Source organism: Bison bison, unplaced genomic scaffold (assembly GCF_000754665.1).
Source record: "Bison bison bison isolate TAMUID 2011002044 unplaced genomic scaffold, Bison_UMD1.0 scf7180017864533, whole genome shotgun sequence".
Classification (NCBI taxonomy): Eukaryota; Metazoa; Chordata; class Mammalia; order Artiodactyla; family Bovidae; genus Bison; species Bison bison.
The window spans coordinates 8148605-8168354 of NW_011495082.1; the positions used below are offsets into that span (position 1 = coordinate 8148605).

A 19750-nucleotide genomic window follows, 5' to 3' on the forward strand; every position below is an offset into this window, starting at 1 on the left:
AACTCCAGGGGGCTTCCTCAAGTAACCTTAGGCAGCTAGGAGCCTATTGAGGGTGCATAAATATTCTACACATACATATACATCTGATTACAACAGACTGAATTATAGGAAGACACACGCAACAGAGCCTGTTGTTATATAACTTGCAATTGTCAATCGGCCTTGAACGTATGCCTAGTTGCATTCCCTTTCTTGACTGGTGGTGGGTACAAGCCCTATTCTGCACACGGCACAGGGCACAATCAAAAGGAGGAGACGGGAAGTATAAAAGGGGAAATCAACAGGGATCGTTACGATGACTCCTTTGGGATCGGCCGGCTTCCACGTTTTGGGAGTATCTGTCTAACAAAAGATCTGCTGCTTGAGCCAATCTGAATTGTGACTTGTCTGTTGTTTTAAACCCTTTAGTCTGTTCCAAATTTTTGTTTTGAGGAGACAAGAACTGAGGAAGAGAAATAAACTGACCTGATAAGACTGTCAAGACAAACTCACAAAGTTCACTGACTATACTGACAATAAATAACTTTATTAATAATTTCAATGGCTGAAGCAACCAAAAGGCACAGGCAAAGCTGGGAGTGGTTTGCAACAGCCTGGCTGGGTCTTCCCAGTCTTCTCTTCTCACTGGATAGCATGCTCTGGTCCAGCTCTGGTCCAGAACAGGTGATGTCTCTAAGTGGGGCATGTGAGTTACTGCACACATTGGTAAGCATGCTGGTTATAAACACTTCTACTTTATGTGCCAGAGAGTTGTACTGCTCATGTGATATTTTTCAAAGAAACATGCAATTACATATCTGCAGATTATAGGTTTAACTGTAAGCAATACCAAACCAGTTAACTTCTTCAAAATACTTCATGGAGAACGATTCTCCTCATGGCAGACCAAGCCACCTGTCTTGTTTCCCCAGAAGCATTCTCCTGGTATTCAGGAGAGAAAAACGACAACAGATCAAGTGCTTTAACAACTTCCCTCTCCTCTACTCAGACAATGAAAATATAATTTTGAAAAAAAAAAAAAGATGGTAAGTTCAAACAATGGTGAACAACCCAGTTTAACAGAAACAAAGAGAGTACTGAGACTAATTGAATAATACAACAGTGGAGAACACATGAAATCAAATAGTAGAAGCCTCAAACTTTAGCCTTTATCCTTTATCCTAGGAGTGGCAGAAGAGGTACATGGTCAAGCTAAACTGAGTTATTAGTATTTGATTTTTATCCAATGAGGGCTTGCAAGAGTGAAGAAAGACTTGAAAGGAAAGCTATGGCACCAGAGCTAAAATCCAGGAAACATTAGTACTCTAAGTAAAACTATCTCATTCTTTTTATGAATCAATTTTACTATACATACTCGGTATTTTTAATATAAGTGCTAATTCTTATTTCTAAAGTTTTTTAATACTTAACATGAGACAGCACTAGATCACCATAACAAACACTCATTTATGGTCAGATGATGCCATATAAATTATAAGGTACATCTATGTCTTTCTTTTGAGGACAGGGAAATTCCCATTTAGGATACCAATACAAATGAATTGAAGGTATCTGCAAATCTGGCATTTGTGATTTTGACTACAGCAACCTTAAAGGCATGTGGCACATAGTAACGTGTAATACTGCTACAGCTAAAATTTGAAATGTATTTTCTATGGGACTGTTGTGTGAAAGGGAACTGACTTACCGAGAGAGAGTTTATGTAGTTAGATGTAGATACATCTACATCTCAAAGAGAGGTTTGCTGTTGGTTTTTCTTAATTCTCTACTCATTTTGAACATAATGATTCTCACAAGTTGATAATGATTTTTATATTTTAGGAAAAATGAGCCTTGCCAAAACAGCCAACTACTAACACTAGTATAAAAGTAAAAAGAAGATAAAGAGGCAAAGAGAGTAAGCATTCTTAACCAGAAAAGATAATCTGGATCACTTACAGTTGGATTTGCAAATAGTATTTCTCAAAGGTTTGGAAAATCTCTTTAGCAACTGTCAAAGGTCTGATTTAGGACATTTTAGAGTCTCCTAAAATCAGTTGTAAAATCTCCAGTGTATAACCAAATGCATGTTATTTTGAAAAGCTTATCCATATATTTTACCAGATTGGTGGTTGAGTCTGAGACCCAAGATAAGCTATCAATGACCTACGTGAATTAATAAACTGAAAATATTTAAGACACTTTCTGACAACAGTAAGAATCCAATAAAAATCAGCCATCATGGAAGACAAGCTTCAAACTCAAAACAGTTTGTTGCTGAGTTATATATATGTGTGTGTGTGTGTGTGTGTGTGTGTGTGTGAGAGAGAGAGATACAAAAGCGTGATTTCTCACAGTACTGCACCAAAGTATATAGGGACTAAGAGTGAGGGTATAAGGTGAAAAGCCCTCACCCTCATCTTTCAAGGCAAAGGCATTGGAGCCGGGCCGTGTACCAACTGCAACTGGAGAACGGCTAAACAGGCACTTTAAACACAAAGGGTATTTGAAAAGGTACAGTGATTTGAAAGAACAAGGTATCAGTTTGATGCAGGTAAAAAGAATCTCTTCCCCTTTGTTACAGTTTTCTTTTTCCTTAGAGTGAACTCTGTATCCTAATTCTTCTTTACCCAACTAAGAACTTTAAAATTCTTTAGAAAAATGTAGAAGCTTTAGCCAATGAAAGTTTCAATTCAAAGCTTTCATGAAAGTTTTTGCATTATAAACCCTGAAAAAAAGTCCCTGAAGATTCTAAGATAGGACTGCTCTCTTAGGGATTTAACACTGAAACTAGTTTCTTGGTTTCAAATCCTCACATCTTCAAAAAAATACTCAACATTCACCGTGAATTCAACCCTGAACTGCATCGTGCTAAAAATAGGATCCATAAAAGTGGCATTCTCTCCTTGGAATGCAAGAATCTTTGCCCATACTGTAAGTCTACATTTATGTAAGACAATGTTCAGGATATTAAAAAACATACATGATAGGTGTGTGCAAGGGTGCTTACACATTCAGTGTAAGCACATGAAAGCACACACGCATTTGCAAAGGTGCAGGTGTGCCCAAGAGTGAGTATGTGCATGCAAGAATGTAAAATGTAAGCAAAGACGTGTGTGTGTGAACAGATCTGATAAGAAAGTGAGAGATAAAAGTGTATTGCTTCTTTGTTTTTCATTTCCTTTAAGAAATGTTCAAGGAAGATGAAAGGCAGACTTCAATGAACACTGGTGTCTTCTATTCATAAAGCAAACACTGTTCTATGATGCATCTGCACCACCAACACATGCCCCCATCCCTGGCCTGAAAGAAGAATCTGGTCATTGTTTCAAAGGGGCAGGAGCAATGTCAGTCTCAAGTTCTTTAGAGTCTGTTAATCAAACTATAAAGAAATTTAAAAATTTCTTTTAAAAACAAAATATTACTACTCACACATACTTTGCCAAAAGATAAAGCATGCAAATTAATATCAGAAAAGAGATCAAAGTTTCTAATATGTTCTAATCCTTTCTAATATGTCTCTAATATGTTCTAATATGTTCAGTTAATATTCTAGTACACAGATACTATCCCTATAAGCTCTAACACCCATAACTGATACTGCAAAGACACATCAATCTAAGAAGGCCTCATTGGCAGGAACTGTATGAACGCTGCAAAAAACCAGAGATTCTCCGGTGGCAATATTTACAGCTTCAAGTACATCAAGTGACAGGACATCTGAACTCTTCTTGTAACTTACCGTAAAGTTCCTCTTCTGCAACCTGGCTCTGACCTGGTATTAGAAAACTGACTGTGCTTTTGCACTTTTTGTAGGTGGTATGACAATAGTCAATGTGAATAGAATAAAATAAATCCATGTAAAATTTTTAAAACACACACACAATGATGACAGATCACCAATTCAGTTAATGTAGTACAACAGACAGCTACAATTCAAATGCTACCAGGCCTGTAATAACATTACCCCTCAAGTATTACAGTATTATTAATCCAGTTTCATGGTTCTTTCTGCAAGAAACATTCTAGCAATCTATGGTACCTTATTCCAAGTCCCAAGCTTATTTTATTCAGAACTTAATGAAGTTTTACAATAAGGATGTTGCCTAAAAAAAAATAATGGAATCAAGTATTATGTTTTAAAATAGTGTCACAGATAATTATTGCCAGTCGCTTCATCTTTTAAATAACACGTGAAATAATAGCATCTTTCTACACTATTAATTGGGAGTTCCAGCTGGATACAAGGAAGTTGAACCCTCAAGATTGAAAATACCTAAGTTAAATTAAATTCATATTCATTGGTTTAAGTGACTTGACAAATATGGGAAATTATTACTTGGCTCTTTTACTTGACAGAAGAATTTCATCATGAAAGGATAAGATATTATTTCTCAAAAGAAACATACAAAACTTTCTAGCTGGCAAATAAAAGTTTAGGATTGTTTATTTTCTATTAGCATTGTTAAACTAATCTTGCATATATATAGCATACACCACTTACTTTCATTAAAAGCATATTCAAATCCTTCCAGTGTATCAGGAAAATCAAGAGGTGGTTCATCTTTTTTCATTAGTTCATCCAAATCTATCCTAGATAATAAATCTAGAAAAGAAATGACATGAAATTTACTTATATTTATTTTCATAATTAATAACAAAGATGGTATCTTACATTATTTTAACTTTTTTTTTTCTTTTTCTATTAGGTTACTTTTTATGTATTGCCTTAAATGATAAGATTCTCATTATAATTTTTTAAGTTACCAAAATGCTTCATTGTGATGACATACAGTATCAATATAACATAAGTACTTTCAAAACTGTAATTCTCCAAACAACCACAACTCAGATGCTATGTACCACAATGATTAATTATGAACTTCTTTCCCTTCAGAATATACAGATACTAATTTGTACCTTATTAACCTCCTTCTATCATTTTTAAAATTTTCAGATATTAATATGACTTTTAAAGATCACCAAATCTTACTGCTATGAATAAGGGAACTTAAAAACCTAAATAATAGTAATATAGCATCAGTCAGTTCAGTCACTAAGTCGTGTCTGACTCTTTGCGACCCCATGGACTGCCGCACGCCAGGCCTCCCTGTCCATCATCAACTCCCGGAGCTTACTGAAACTCATGTCCATCAAGTCAGTGACGCCATCCAACCATCTCATCCTTTGCCGTCCCCTTCTCCTCCCGCTTTCAATCTTTCCCAGCATCAGGGTCTTTTCCAGTGAGTCAGTTCTTCACATCAGGTGGCCAAAGTACTGGAATTTCAGCTAGGCATCAGTCCTTCCAATGAATATTCAGGACTTATTTCCTTTAGGATGGACTGGCTGGATCTCCTTGCAGTCCAAAGGACTCTCAAGAATCTTGTCCAACACCACAGTTCAAAAGTACCCATTCTTCAGTGCTCAGCTTTCTTTATAGTCCAACTCTCACAGCCACACATGACCACTGGAAAAACCACAGCTTTGACTAGACGGACCTTTGTTGGCAAAGTAATGTCTTTGCTTTTTAATATGCTGTCTAGGTTAGTCATAGCTTTTCTTCCAAGGAGCAAGCATCTTTTAATTTCATGGCTGTAGTCACCATCTGCAGTGATTTTAGAGCCCAAATAAAGTCTCTCACTGTTTCCACTGTTTTCATTTTTCTACTTTTAGAGGGGAAATAACAATAGTAAAATAAAACACGCTAACTGGAGAAAACAGGCTGACACAAAACAGTTTCCATTCTTCACATCATTTGACTATACATAATAAAAGACTGTCAACAATATTTTGCAAATAAGCATTTTATTTCTGCATCATTTTAGATACAGATAAGCTGAAAGATAGTACAGATAGTGTCTATACTCAGTTTTCCCTATTGTTAACATTCTACCTTACCATGCTACATTTGCTACAATGAAGAAACCAACGTTGGTACATTACTATTAACTAAGCCCAGATATTATTCACCAGTTTTTCCATTAATTTCCATTTTCTGTTCCAGGATTCCGTCCAGGTCACTACATTGCAAACAGTCATCCCGGCTCCTCAGTCTCATCTCTTTATTTTGTGAGCATTTTCTTATTTCCTGTTACTACACGGTGTTGCAGGCGTATCTTGCACTTTCCCTGCCCCAGCCTCAAATCAGTCTGTCAACAGTACTTAACAGTTTCTTATAGGTTATTACGGGATGAGGAAAAATTCTCACTATGTCACCTTTGTGTCATATGCAAACTTGGAACAAATAAAAGATAAGCTTCAAATTTATTTATCTCTCAGAAGATTTTCTTTTTTAAGTTTAGATTTTGAGATTTTTTTTCTCATTCAAACTCAAGTTCCTGAAGACAGAAAAAACTCCCAGGACACCTAGTATAGCAAACCAGCAACTCCCCACCCCCGACCCCGGCCTCTGTTTAAAACAAAAGAGGCTCAGAAGTAACACTTTATTTCTGTCTCTCACTTACAGAGATATAATAAATCCATCTGTACAGATCATAAAAATATGCCAGAGGAAAAAATAGTTTGTCTACCTCCAGTCTCTAGTCTCTCTCTGTGGGACACAAAGATAAGATACCAAAAAACTTGTAAAAAAAAAAAAAGTCATTGTTTAAAACTCTTCAAACTACTGCATCAGATAAACCTCAACTTACACAAATATATACCATCTTCAACATACAAGCAAGTTTATTAAAAAAAAAATCTGCAAATTATCTAGTAAAATAAAAAATGTCACAAAGTATGCATAGTGGGGCAAATTCGTACATGCTGACAAATTTCTGATTCATTAGTAAGGTTCTGAACAATGTGTAAATCTTTGCAAAATTGATTAAAGTATTTTTTTATCAAAAATTGGCTTGAAGACTCTCACTTTTCTCCTTCCAATGAATTGAATTCCTTTACTTCACCGTCATCTTCCACAGTTCAAAACTTAGAATCCTCTTCATCAGATACACACAAAACCATCCAAAATATAAGCATCTGTACTATGTCTAATATTCATTTTCTATCATCTCAGATCATAAAATGCCATGTAACATCTATATATCATTTTAAAGACTTCATATACTATACCTCATTTGACCATCATAGCCCTATAAAGCAGTAGCACGTGTTATCTTCACTGTCTTTGAGACAAGGAAATAAGCCCAGAGACGTAAAATGGCTTGCCCAAAATTATACCTTAATAGTATTGTGGGATTAAAAAAATAAACTTATTCTCCAATATCTAAGTCAGTACTCTTTCAAAATCCCTATACTTTTATTCTATGTCCTGTATAAGCTCTAATATAGTCTAACCTCTCTCATTACCTTATAAAAAGAATAAACTCTTCTGAATACAGAAATATGCTTTTGCATTGACCAAAAAGTTCCTTTGAATGATAAAATGAATAACTAAACTAAAACATGCATTCCTCAAACTTCTCCTCTGTCCATTAGAGAACTAGATGTAGATATTTTTAATTTCATTGGCATTGAGTATGTGTACTCAGTCGCTCAGTCACATCGAAATCTTTGCAACCCCATGGACTGTAGCCCACCAGGCTCCTCTGTCCACGGGATTCTCCAGGCAAGAATACTGGGGTGGGTTGCCATGCCCTTCTCCAGGGGTCTTCCTGACCCAGGGGTCAAACCCAGGTCTCCCGCATTGCAGGTGGATTCTTAACCATCTGAGCCACCAGGGAAGCCCAAGAATACTGGAGTGCATAGCCTATTCCTTCTCCAGGGGATCTTCCCATCCCAGGAATCAAACCGGGGTCTCCTGCATTGCAGGCGGATTCTTTACCAGCTGAGCTACCAGGGAAGCCGACTGAATAGACTCAGAGAGAAACCGTCAGAAATTATTTTTCTGCTTTGTAAAAGGAAAACAAAGCTATATACCTGCATTTTGCAGAAATTGGGTTTCAAAGGCAGTAGATTAGGTAAAAATAAGTATAGTAGAACATTTCCATGCAAAATCCCTTCAATCTCCTATAAAATACAGTACAACTGAATCCTTATAACCTAAATATACAACAGATGTAACCACTGTTTTTTCTAAAACACATGTCTGGTCATTAAAGCCATTTAGCAACTAGAATTCTAAACTTCAACTAAACATATGAAGTCACTGGATAAAAATACCACTTTATACCCCCAAAGAACTGAAAACAAAGATTCATATATTTGTACACCCCTATTCACTGCAGTATTACTCACAACAGCCAAAAGGCGGAAGCAACCAAAGTTTCCATAGACAAATGAATAGGGTGATGGTTAATTTTATGTGTCAACTTGACTGGGTGCCCAGATATTTGGTTAAATATTATTCTGAGCATGTTTATGAAGGTATTTCTGGATGAGATTAACATTTGAAACTGCAGACTGAGTCAAGCAGGTTGCCCCCCATCTCCAATACAGATGAACTCATCCAATTCACTGAAGGCCTGAGTAGAACAAAAATGGTGAGTAAGACAGAATTCCTACTCTCTGTATGACTGTCTTCAAGCTAGGACATCAGTCTTCTCCTGCCTTCACAGCACAGGTTCAGGATTTTGTCACAAAGCCTTACTATCCACTGCAGGTGACTAGTCTCCTTTTGAGAAATACCTCTTGGCCTGCTACTGGGCCTGAGTGGAGATTGAACACTTAACCACAGGCTGCCAGCTTACCATGAGACCTTAGCAGCATCATGAACTAGGTGGTAACTGACACACCAAGTATTAAAGTTGGGTGTGTACAATAGCACTCCATCATCAAATAGGGAGTGGTGTGTATGAGGTTAGGACTGAGCAGGCCCTGAAGACAAAAATAAGTAACATGCAGGAGTAGCCCATATGCCTATGGTCTCCACTCCTGCGACACCGCCTTCTATTCATCAGCATGCACCTAAAGCCTCACCAGCTGGCAGAAGAAGAGAAAACTCGAGTCTGGATCAGCGATGGTTCTGCATGATACTCAGTCGCCACCTAAAAGTGGACAGTGGAAACATCAGAGGCTCCTTTGGGGACATCCCTAAATAACAGTGGTGAAGGGAAATCTTCCCAGTGGACAGAACTGAGAGCAGGGCACCTGGTTGTTCCATTTCTCTGGAAAGAGATATGACCACATGAGTGACTATAAAATGATTCATGGGCATGTGGTCAATCGTTTGGCTGGATGGTCAGGGACTTGGAAGGAACACGATCAGAAAATTGGTGACAAGGAAATGTGGAAAAGAGGTATGTGGACAGACCTCTCTGAATGACCAACAGAAGGTGAAAATATTAGCATCCCAAGTGAATACTCACTAAAAGGTAAGCTCAACAGAGGACTATTTTAAAAATCAAGTGCACAGGATGATCCTTTCTGTGGACACCAGTCAGCCTTACCCTGGTCAAATCTGTCATCACCCAATGAGCTCAAGAATAAAGTGGCCATTGTGGCAGGGTTGGAGGTCATGTGTGGGCTCAAAATATGAACCTGCACCCACCAAAGCCAACCTGGCTACCGTCACAGCTGGGTGTCCAATATCCTAGCAGCAGAGACCACCATGGCAGTCCTCAACATGGCACCATGTCCTGGGGGTGATCAGCCAAGTAATTGGAGGCAGGTTAATTACACAGGATCAATTCCATCATGAAAGTGGCAGAATTTTGTTCTTACTGGATTAGATACTTTCTCTGGATACAGATTGGCCTTCCCTGCACTCAAGGCTTCTGACACATATAACTATCTGTGGACTTGCAGGATGCTTTATCCACCATCCTGGTATTCCACACAGCATTGTTTCTGATCAAGAAACTCACATCACAGCAAAAGAAGTGCAGCAGTGGGCCCATGCTCATGGAACTCACTTTTCTTACTGTGTCCTCACCATCTTGAAGTGGCTAATTTGACAGAATGGTGGACTGCCTTCTGAAGATTCAGTTACAGGGCCAGCTGGATGACAGAATCTTGCAGGGTTGGATCAAGATTCTCCAGAAGGCAGTATATACTCAGAACCAGTGTCCAACATATAGTGCTATTTCTCCCAAAGCCAGAACTCATAGGTCTAGAAATTAAGGGGTGAAAACGGGAGTGCCACCACTCACTATTACCTAGTGAATAAGGAAAGAATGTCCGTTCTAATTACTCTTATTTAACATAGCATTGGAAGTCTTAGCCAGGGCAAAAAAGCAAGATGAGAAATGAAGAAATAAAACTGCCCAATAAGCAAATAACATGATGGTCTACATAGAAAACTCCAATTTGTCTATCAATAAAACCTCTGAAAAAAATAAGCAACTTCAAAAAGTCACAGACTATATCAGCACACAAAATTTGACTGTATTTCCATAAACAATCGGTAAACGTGTAACAATTGAAATTAAAAACACAATACCATTTATAACCACTCTAAAATTATAATATAAATCTAATAACATATGTAAAAGACTTAATTATATAATGAAAATTGCAAAGTGTCAATGAAGGAAATCTAAGATCTAAATAAATGACAGATACTCCATGTTCATGGATTGGAAACGTCAATTCTAGTAAAGATGTAAATTCTCCTCACGTTCATCTATAGGCTTGAATGCAATCTCTATTAAAATGCAAGTAAATTATTTACTGTGTAATGTCACCCTGCTTATTTAACTTATATGCAGAGTACATCATGAGATATGCTGGACTGGATGAAGCCCAAGCTAGAATCAAGATTGCCGGGAGAAATATCAATAACCTCAGATATGCAGATAACACCACATTTATGGCAGAAAGTCCATGGGGTCGTGAAGAGTCTGACACGACTGAGCGACTTCACTTTCACTTTTCACTTTCATGCATTGGAGAAGGAAATGGCAGCCCACTCCAGTGTTCTTGCCTGGAGAATCCCAGGGACGGGGGAGCCTGGTGGGCTGCCGTCTATGGGGTCGCACAGAGTTGGACACGACTGAAGTGACTTAGCAGCATGGCAGAAAGCCAAGAAGAACTAAAGAGCCTCTTGATGAAAGTGAGAGAGGAGAGTGAAAAAGTTGGCTTAAAACACAACACTCAGAAAACTAAGATCATGGTGTCTGGTCCCATCACTTCGTGGCAAATAGATGGGGAAACAATGAAAACGGTGCCACACTTTATTTTTTTGGGCTCCAAAATCACTGCAGATGTTGACTGCAGCCATGGAATTAAGACGCCTGCTCCTTGGAAGAAAAATTATGATCACCCTAGACAACATAATAAAAAGCAGAGATATTACTTTGCCAACAAAGGTCTGTCTATTCAAAAGTATGGTTTTTCCAGCAGTCATGTATGGATGTGAGAGTTGGACTATAAAGAAAGCTGAGTGCTGAAGAATTGATGCTTTTGAACTGTGGTGTTGGAGAAGACTCTTGAGAGTCCCTTGGACCGCAAGGAGATCCAACCAGTCCATCCTAAAGGAGATCAGTCCTGGGTGTTCATTGGAAGGACTGATGTTGAAGCTGAAACTCCAATACTTTGGCCACCTGATGTGAAGAGTTGACTCATTTGAAAAGACCCTGATGCTGGGAAAGACTGAAGGCAGGAGAAGGGGACAACAGAGGATGAGATGATTGGATGGCATCACCGACTTGATGGACATGACTCTGAGCAAGCTCTGGGAGTTGGTGATGGACAGGGAGGCCTGGTGTGCTGCAGTCCATGGGGTCGCAGAGAGTCAGACACGACTGAGCAACTGAACTGAAATTATTTTTTTTTACAGTCATAGACAATTTTACTCTTAATATTTATATGGAAAGGCAAAAGACCTAGAAAAGTCAAATAATAAGAATGAATTTGGGAGTATCATTCTAGCCAAACTTAAGACTTACTATTTAAGTTCAGTAATCAAGAGTATGTATTGGAGAAGAGACAGACACAGATACATGGAACTAAATAAGAGAACCTCAAAAGATGAAGAAGTAATTCAATAGTGCAAAGATTTTTTTTTTCCCCACAAATAGTGCTGGTAAAATTGGACATCAATAGGCAAAAAATACAAACCTTGACCTAAGGCTCATCTCTTAAATAAAAATTAAAACAAAACACATCATTAGTTTAAATGTAAAATCTAAAACTATAAAACTCTTAGAGGAAACATAAAGAAGATCTTCATAAAGCAGGGCTAAGCAAAGAGTACTTAGACCTAATACCAAAAGCATAGCTCATAAAAGAAAAAAACTGATAAATAGGACTGTTTGAGGGATAAATTTTATGTATTCTGTCAGTTTGCTCTAAGATACACTTTATTTAACATTTGCCATTTTATCTTCTAATATTTTCAATTTGACTACTTCATTCATCATTACAAGCTCATGTGCTAAGCATTTATATGCCTATTGTACCAGTGAAGAAAATGATTCAGAAAAGATAAGCAACTTGTTTCATGGTAAGTAGGAAAACCTCAGTTTGAATTCAGAAAGTTCTATATTTATAACCTTATTACTATATTTAGACTACCCATATGCTTTTAACATCACTGTACAACCTCTAAAATCCAGAAAACCAATCTGATTTCTTATATACTGCTTGTGGAAGTTTAAATTGGAACCACAACTTGAGACATCAGATTTTCACATTATCAGGTAAGGTTGAAGGTAGACAAAACCTTTCCAAGTGGAAACCCAGCAAATCTATTTGGATGAAAACACACATATTCCCTCATTCCTTATCCTCTTCTGTAAATTAACTATTATTCTGAGTGTGTTGGTCTATCTCAGCAGCGTACATACATGCAGTAAAACCTTTCATAGCGTTGTCTATTGTTTAGTCACTAAGTCATGCCTGACTCTTCTGCAACCCTATGGACTGTAGCCCACCAGAATCCTCTGTCCATGGGATTCTCTAGGCAAGAACACTGGAGTGGGTTGCCATTTCCTTCTCCAGGGGATCTTCCCAACCCAAGGATTGAACACTCATCTCCTGCGTCTTCTGCACTGGCAGGCAGAATCTTTACCACTGCGCCACCTAGGAAGCCCATTATTGATTATTGATGACCTTGATATACACTGGATAAAGGTCCTTTGTCAGATATGTGCTGTGCTTAGTCACTTCAGCCGTGTCCGACTCTCTGCGACCCCGTGGACCATGGCCAGCCAGGCTCCTCTGTCCATGGGGTTCTCCAGGCAAGAATACTGGAGTGGGTTGCTATTTCCTTCTCCAGTGATAAAAGTATGAAGTGAGTGAAGTCGCTCAGTCCTGTCCGACTCTTTGAGACCCCATGGACTGCAGCCTACCAGGCTCCTCCGTCCATGGGATTCTCCAGGCAAGAGTACTGGAGTGGGGTGCCATTTCCTTCTCAAGATATTTGAATTGCAAATATTTGTTCCCATCTAGAGCATATCTCTCCTTTTTCTTAAAACAGTTCATGTGTGTATGGTCAGTTGCTATGTTGCGTCCGACTCTGCGAATTGCTTTCTTCCTATTCTCTAACTAAAGTTTTCCAATATGACTTTCATTTCCTTCCATTCATTGAAACAGCTCTTTGTGAAGACCATCAATAACCTCCACACTGTTAAATATAAAAGTAAACTCTCAGTCCTCATCTAGCCTGGTTTATGTGTGTGCTTAGCCACTCAGTCATGTCCGACTCTTTGCAACCCCATGGACCGTAGCCCACCAGGATTCTCTGTCCATGGGGATTCTCCAGGGAAGAATACTGGAGTTGGTTGTCTTCCCAACCCAGGAATCGAAGACAGGTCTCCCACATTGCAAGCAGATTCTTTACTGTCTGAGCCACCAGCGAAGCCTGGTTTATAATCATAATTAAATTAATTAAACCCATTTTCTTCATTTGGTGTTCAGGATCTTTCTCTCGCTCCTAGCCTGCAGCCTGTCTTATCAGAAATCATTTTAAGTGTCTACTGCTAGTTCTTCCTCATTTTCCTGACCCTAAGATTGAGACGACCCACACTTCAGTCTTCAGACTTTTTCTGGTTACACTGCAATCTCTGATGATCTCAATTAGGTCCATAACTTTAAATATTACCTCTCTGCTAATAATTCCCAAAGCTTTAATCTCCAGCCCAAATACTTTCCCAAACTCCACACTCAAACTTCTCCAGCCTGATATTTAAGTGGCATCTCAGTTTACTATTTAATATGTCTAAAACCTGCTTTCCTCACACTTTTCTTAATCTAACAAATGGCACCCAAATTCCCAAAGAAAGTCTAAAGCAGATTCCTTCTTACAGAGAGCTTCTCATAAAATATTCTTAGTGCAATGCCACAAAGACAGAATATAGGATTAGACAGATCATTACTCTAACCCAATATGACATTTCAAACAACAAAAATACGGTAAAGGGTGCTAGGCTTGATTCAAGAGATCTCTGGTATTAGTTTTACCATTAAATACATGACCTTGAATAAGAAAAGCATTAAGAATTCTTACAGCTGTAAAATCACATGACTTTATGATTTATTTACCTAGTACATACTATATCTCAGACACTGAGGTGGTCACTGTGACGGACATAAATAATTATAGATTACAGATATTCTTATTTTAGAATGGAAATGAATGTAAGGTCACCTAAATATTCCTGCACCTTCATTAGGCACAATGAAAATATCCTGAAAAAGCAAATTAAGTATGTACCTTTGAGTGCTGTTGTCTTTTCTTTTTCATCTGGACCTCCCTGCTGGATTTGTGCCATGCTTATCCAAATTGGCAACAAAATTAAAGAGCTCAAGGAAATAGACATCAATCTTCAGAAGACAGTCTAGAATGAATGAAAGCAATAAATTAAGCTCTACTCAGTCCTACCTACTCCATGAGAAGGTCCTAGATCCTCCCAGTTGGGATTAATCTCTCTATCCTGATTTCCCACTGCACTTTGTTGATGTCTCTACCACAGTACTTATCATAGCCTGCCTTGCATTACCGTTATTTATGTATTTGTCTAGGTCAGCTAACAGATTACAAGCCCCAGGATAAAGGTATCAACTCTTTGTCATCTTGATGTCTCCCATATCACCAAACACAATACCTTATATACACATATGCTTAATGCTGCTGAACTGAACTTAGCTAAACTGACTAATTAGGTATAGTTCCCCAATATCTAATTAAAAAAAAATACTTCCAGGTAGTTTCAAAACCTGAAATTTCTTTTAAAATAAACTGCAAGCATATGTCACGTACCAGGTCAGAATATTTTCTTTCTGGGACATGCAGACGGGCAGAAGGAAAAACATACATAATACTACCCATTAGTGTATAATTCAAAATGCAAATTTAAGGGGAAAAAAAACAGCCCTTAAAAAAAAAAAAACAAAACTATGTCAAATTCAATGTCTGAAAGTCACAGTCTATAAATGGCACCCCAACAAACAATTATAATATAAAGTTAAACTTTATTAAAATCTAATTCTGCTCTGCTTTGGCCAAAGGGAAAACATTTGAACTACAGTCAGTTTCTCCCAGGGTGCCAACAAACAAGGGGAAAAAAACACGATTCCTAAAATTTAACAGAAAAAAAATGCAACAGATACAATGGGAAAAAATTAAATTAATATAGTCAATCCATAAGTATTAACGAGATTACATAAAAGCTGAGGTAAGTAAGACAATAGTCCTCTGAATGATTTACTTACTACCTAAAGAGTAAACTTCAGTTTCTACTCAAGAGGTATACTGTACGATTATCTTTAAAAACTCAGGCATTTGTATAATTAACAGAGTAGAACAGAAAATACTTAAAAATAATAATGCTTAATAGTTTTAAACTAAGAATGTTCCCAGGGTCATAAATCAACGCGGCCCTTAGCTCAGCTCTGACTGTGGGTGGCGAAATAGAAGGGGAAGTTCTCTCTGGCTCTACCACGAGCTAGCCACGTGCTCTTGGCAAATTATCTAACTTCTCCATGCCTCGTCTTCCACACATGTACAATGGAAATGATAACCACGCCTCCCTCGTGTTGCTACAGTGAGGTTTAATGTAAAACACTTAGTATAGTGCCTGATGGGTAATTAAGGGTTCAACATACCTTGGTTTGTTTTTTTTAAAATACTATAAATGTATCCTAGCTTCCCCACTTAATAACAGCTCCGTGGCTAGGGACAAGCCACTTAATATTCAAAAATCTTCAGATTTCTCATTTGTAAAATGTAAGTTATATTGTAGTGGTTGAGAATTAATATTATAGAAGGTGTATATAGCTGACTGTTGCTATTACTAGTGGACTTTATCGCTTCTCAGGAATGTGAAGTTTCCTAACCTAGGAATAACTAGAATATGAGACTGTCTTTGACTGGGAAAGCACTTTCACTTAGCATGGAAGTAGTTGCTATTTTTCTTCTGTGAATAGGTAACTCAAAACTCTGTAAATTATACATAGATGAAATATGCCTATCTTCCTTCAAGAACCAGTTTTGCACGTCTGATGAGCCATGTGCAGGGCACGAGGGTGCAATGGAGAGTAAAGCGTGCACGGCCTGGGTGGGGCTTATACTCTAGTGACCAGCTCAAACTGCCACAAATTAAATACATGAGACTCAGACTGATCATTACAACACATAAGAAAAAGCAATATTTTTAAGGGCTATAAGGCTACGTTTGGGAATTAGTTTCATCTGTCAAGTCCCACAAGTTTAGGTACAAGCTTCCCCAGCAACTCCTTAATGTCTACCATCCTGTAGCAGAAAGTAAACAGAAATGTTCACCCTGAGACAGTCCACACAGTGCTCCTTGCTAACAATTCCAAGACCAAATTAACTATTCACAGGAGACTTCTCGCACTTTTTCACTCTATCCCCTCTGTCAATTCAGTATTCTTGTAAATATGAACTTTTGGTTTTCACTGGCCTCAAACTGTCTAATTTCTAAACAGAACAACTTATATGATTATTTCATTGTGACTGTTTCACTGAAAGAGAAAGTATAAAATATTTTTGATGTCAGACTCATTTTCAAAATTCGCATTTTAAATTATGGGGATCTCATGTATAACATGGTGACTACAGTTATCAACACTGTGTTGTATACTTGAAAGTTGCTAAGAGGGTAGGTCTTAAAAAAATAGACAACTATGTGAGGTTAGAGATGTATTAACTAACCTTATTATCGTATCATTTTGCAAAAGATACATAAATCAAATCATCACATTATATGCCTTAAATGCACATAATGTGATGTCAATTATATCTCAGTAAAACTTGAAAAAAAAAAAAAAAAGCTGTAACTGCTCTTTAGTGTTTAATAACAAGTTCCCCCTTCAGACTTTGATCTCCATGAGGACAGGTATCTCATCCGTCCCTAAAACAAGGTTGGATGTATTTGGAGCCCAATGGATATCTGTCAAATTCCCAAATAACTGAGTAAGAGATAGAGGGGCAAAAATATATTTCACATTTTAAAGAATTATTTTCAAGACTCCCAAGATCAAATATCAATTAATAATCATTATGCTTCTTTTATACAAGACAATCCAAAGATACACGCTGCAATTTACTGAAGTGACAGTATTTAAGTTCGGAGAATACTAATTACTCTCTTTGACCCTAAACCTTTATAACAGCAGATATGAAGCAGATAAGTATGAAGCAAATTGCCTCCTGCTTTCTTATTCACTGTTAGATTTTTACCTTCTCAAGTTATTTTCCTTGGCAGTGGCACAGCTGGTGAAACTAAATCAGGAACATTATAAATTCTCAATTTATTTTTCCTAATAAAAATTCAGAGTTATAACCTGCATGACCACAGATAAACACTACTACAAATACAGCCAGCAAGCTGTTTGGTACATTTGATACACACACACACACACACACATATATATATATTAATATGTGCACTCGACATAGTTTATTTAGTATTATCTGATGGAGGTTAGGTTCTAGGGAATAAAGTGGTAGAAGGTTGTTACTGATGTGAATTGGGACACAGTTGACATGTTGTATACTTCATGATAACCACTGCTGTTTAAATACGGTTTCCTAGAAATGGTTACAGTATAAACTAGATTCAAAACATCTCAGTTTGCAATTTCATTTTGTGAACTACACAAAGCAATTATCATATCTTCTTGCCTTCTATAATTCCAACAGAGAACCCACTATGTATAAATAAAACCATAAATAACTTGTCATGTGTAATCTTTATCCAGTCAGCATTTCAAAACATGAAACGGTAGAATATTTATTTGCCTTGTTTGCTCAAAATATGGCACGAACACTTATAAAAATACACAAAGACACACAGAAGCCTCAGTTTCCTATATTTGTTTGTTTTCAGTCAAGTATTAAATACGACCTAGAAAGAGATTATTTTGCAACAGAAGGCCCTTCCACCTCATTCTCAATGGAATGATTAAAGTACAAAATATATCACAGGACAAGTAAAATTGGGTTAAGTCCCTGGGATCCCTGGAGCTGGTTTGGTTCCAAAGAATCTATGCTAAGTCAGGCTCTTGAAATTCAGTTCAAGAGAGCCTGTGTGTGTGTGCCTAGTAGCTCAGTCTTGTCCGACTCTTTATGACCCCATGGACTGTAACCCGCCAGGCTCCTCTGTCCATGGGAGTTCTTCAGGCAAGAATACCGGAATGGGTTGCCATGCCCTCCTCCAGGGGATCTTCCCAACCCAGGGACTGAACCCATTGCAGGTGGATTCTTTACTGTCTGAGTCACAAGGGAAGTCCCAAGAGAGCCTACTTGCAATCAAAACATAGTAACTTAATCAGTACCAGAGATTTATGCGGAACTAAAACATCTATCCAAATTATAGTTAAAGTATGCATGTTACTCAGAATCAGCAAAGGTTAGTTCACAACAATCCTGGACAGTTTATAGTTCTGAGGCAACAGTGTGAAAAATTTACATTTTGGAGAGTGAGCATGTATGAGTGTGACTCTGTGTGGTGTGCATGTACAGACACATGGACCCTGGGGAAGAGGCTAAAGAATAAGGGCATGAGGCAGAAGCAGACATGGAAGACAAGGCCCAGGATATGGCACCCCACTCCAGTACTCTTGCCTAGAATATCCCATGGATGGAGGAGCCTGGTAGGCTCCAGTCCATGGGGTCGCTAAGAGTCAGACATGACTGAGCAACTTCACTTTCACTGTTCACTTTCATGCACTGGAGAAGGAAATGGCAACCCACTCCTGTGTTCTTGCCTGGAGAATCCCAGGGACAGGAGAGCCTAGTAGGCTGCCATCTATGGGGTCACACAGAGTCAGACATGACTGAAGTGACTTAGCAGCAGTGCACAGAGAATGGGTTTCTGCAGAGAATGTAACCTGTATGTGGGTCAAAGTTTAGCTCAGAGTAGGAATACGTTGTTCCAATCCAAGCACATCTAAAGTAACTCCTTACTTCCTAAAGCAATGTGATGTAGGTTTGGGATGAGAAATTCAGACTTTTTAACCTCAATTCCACTACCTAGTGGCTGAGTGACCTTCAGAAAGTCACAACTTCTCTAACTTAAGTAATGGGAATAACAAAGAAAATAAGAGCATGTCCCTTTACTGCGCGATTCCCTTTGTGGCTCAGATGGTAAAGAATCTGTCTGCAATGCAGGAGATGTGGGTTCAGTCCCTGGGTCAGGAAGAACCCCAGGAGAAGGGAATGGCAACCCACTCCAGTATTCTTGCCTGGAAAAGCCCATGGACAGAGGAACCTGGTGGGCTACAGTCCATGGGGTCACAAAGAGCTGGATACGACTGAGTGACTAACACTTTTGCTTTCCCTTTACGGGATGATTATGAAGATTCTATGAAAAAATATAGACAAACACATTTTATAAGCTACAAATTCCTTTACAATAATATATATTAGTAATTCACAGAACATCGGAAACAATTTGATTCCAATTAC

General features: G+C 38.1%; 1 protein-coding gene across 3 annotated transcripts in view; it reads right to left on the bottom strand.

The window, feature by feature from the left end:
* FAM172A (family with sequence similarity 172, member A) overlaps window positions 1-19750 on the bottom strand; it is a 283100-nt gene that overhangs the window by 231389 nt on the left and 31961 nt on the right. For 2 of the 3 annotated variants that reach the window (XM_010831927.1, XM_010831926.1), the window contains exons 2-3: window positions 14534-14657; window positions 4484-4585 (exon numbers count right to left, since the gene is read on the bottom strand). In XM_010831927.1, coding sequence (XP_010830229.1) covers window positions 4484-4585; window positions 14534-14639 — 208 coding nt within the window. In that variant the 5' untranslated portion in view covers window positions 14640-14657. The remainder of the gene's footprint in view (window positions 1-4483; window positions 4586-14533; window positions 14658-19750) is intronic. The other variant, XM_010831928.1, reaches the window with a different exon arrangement.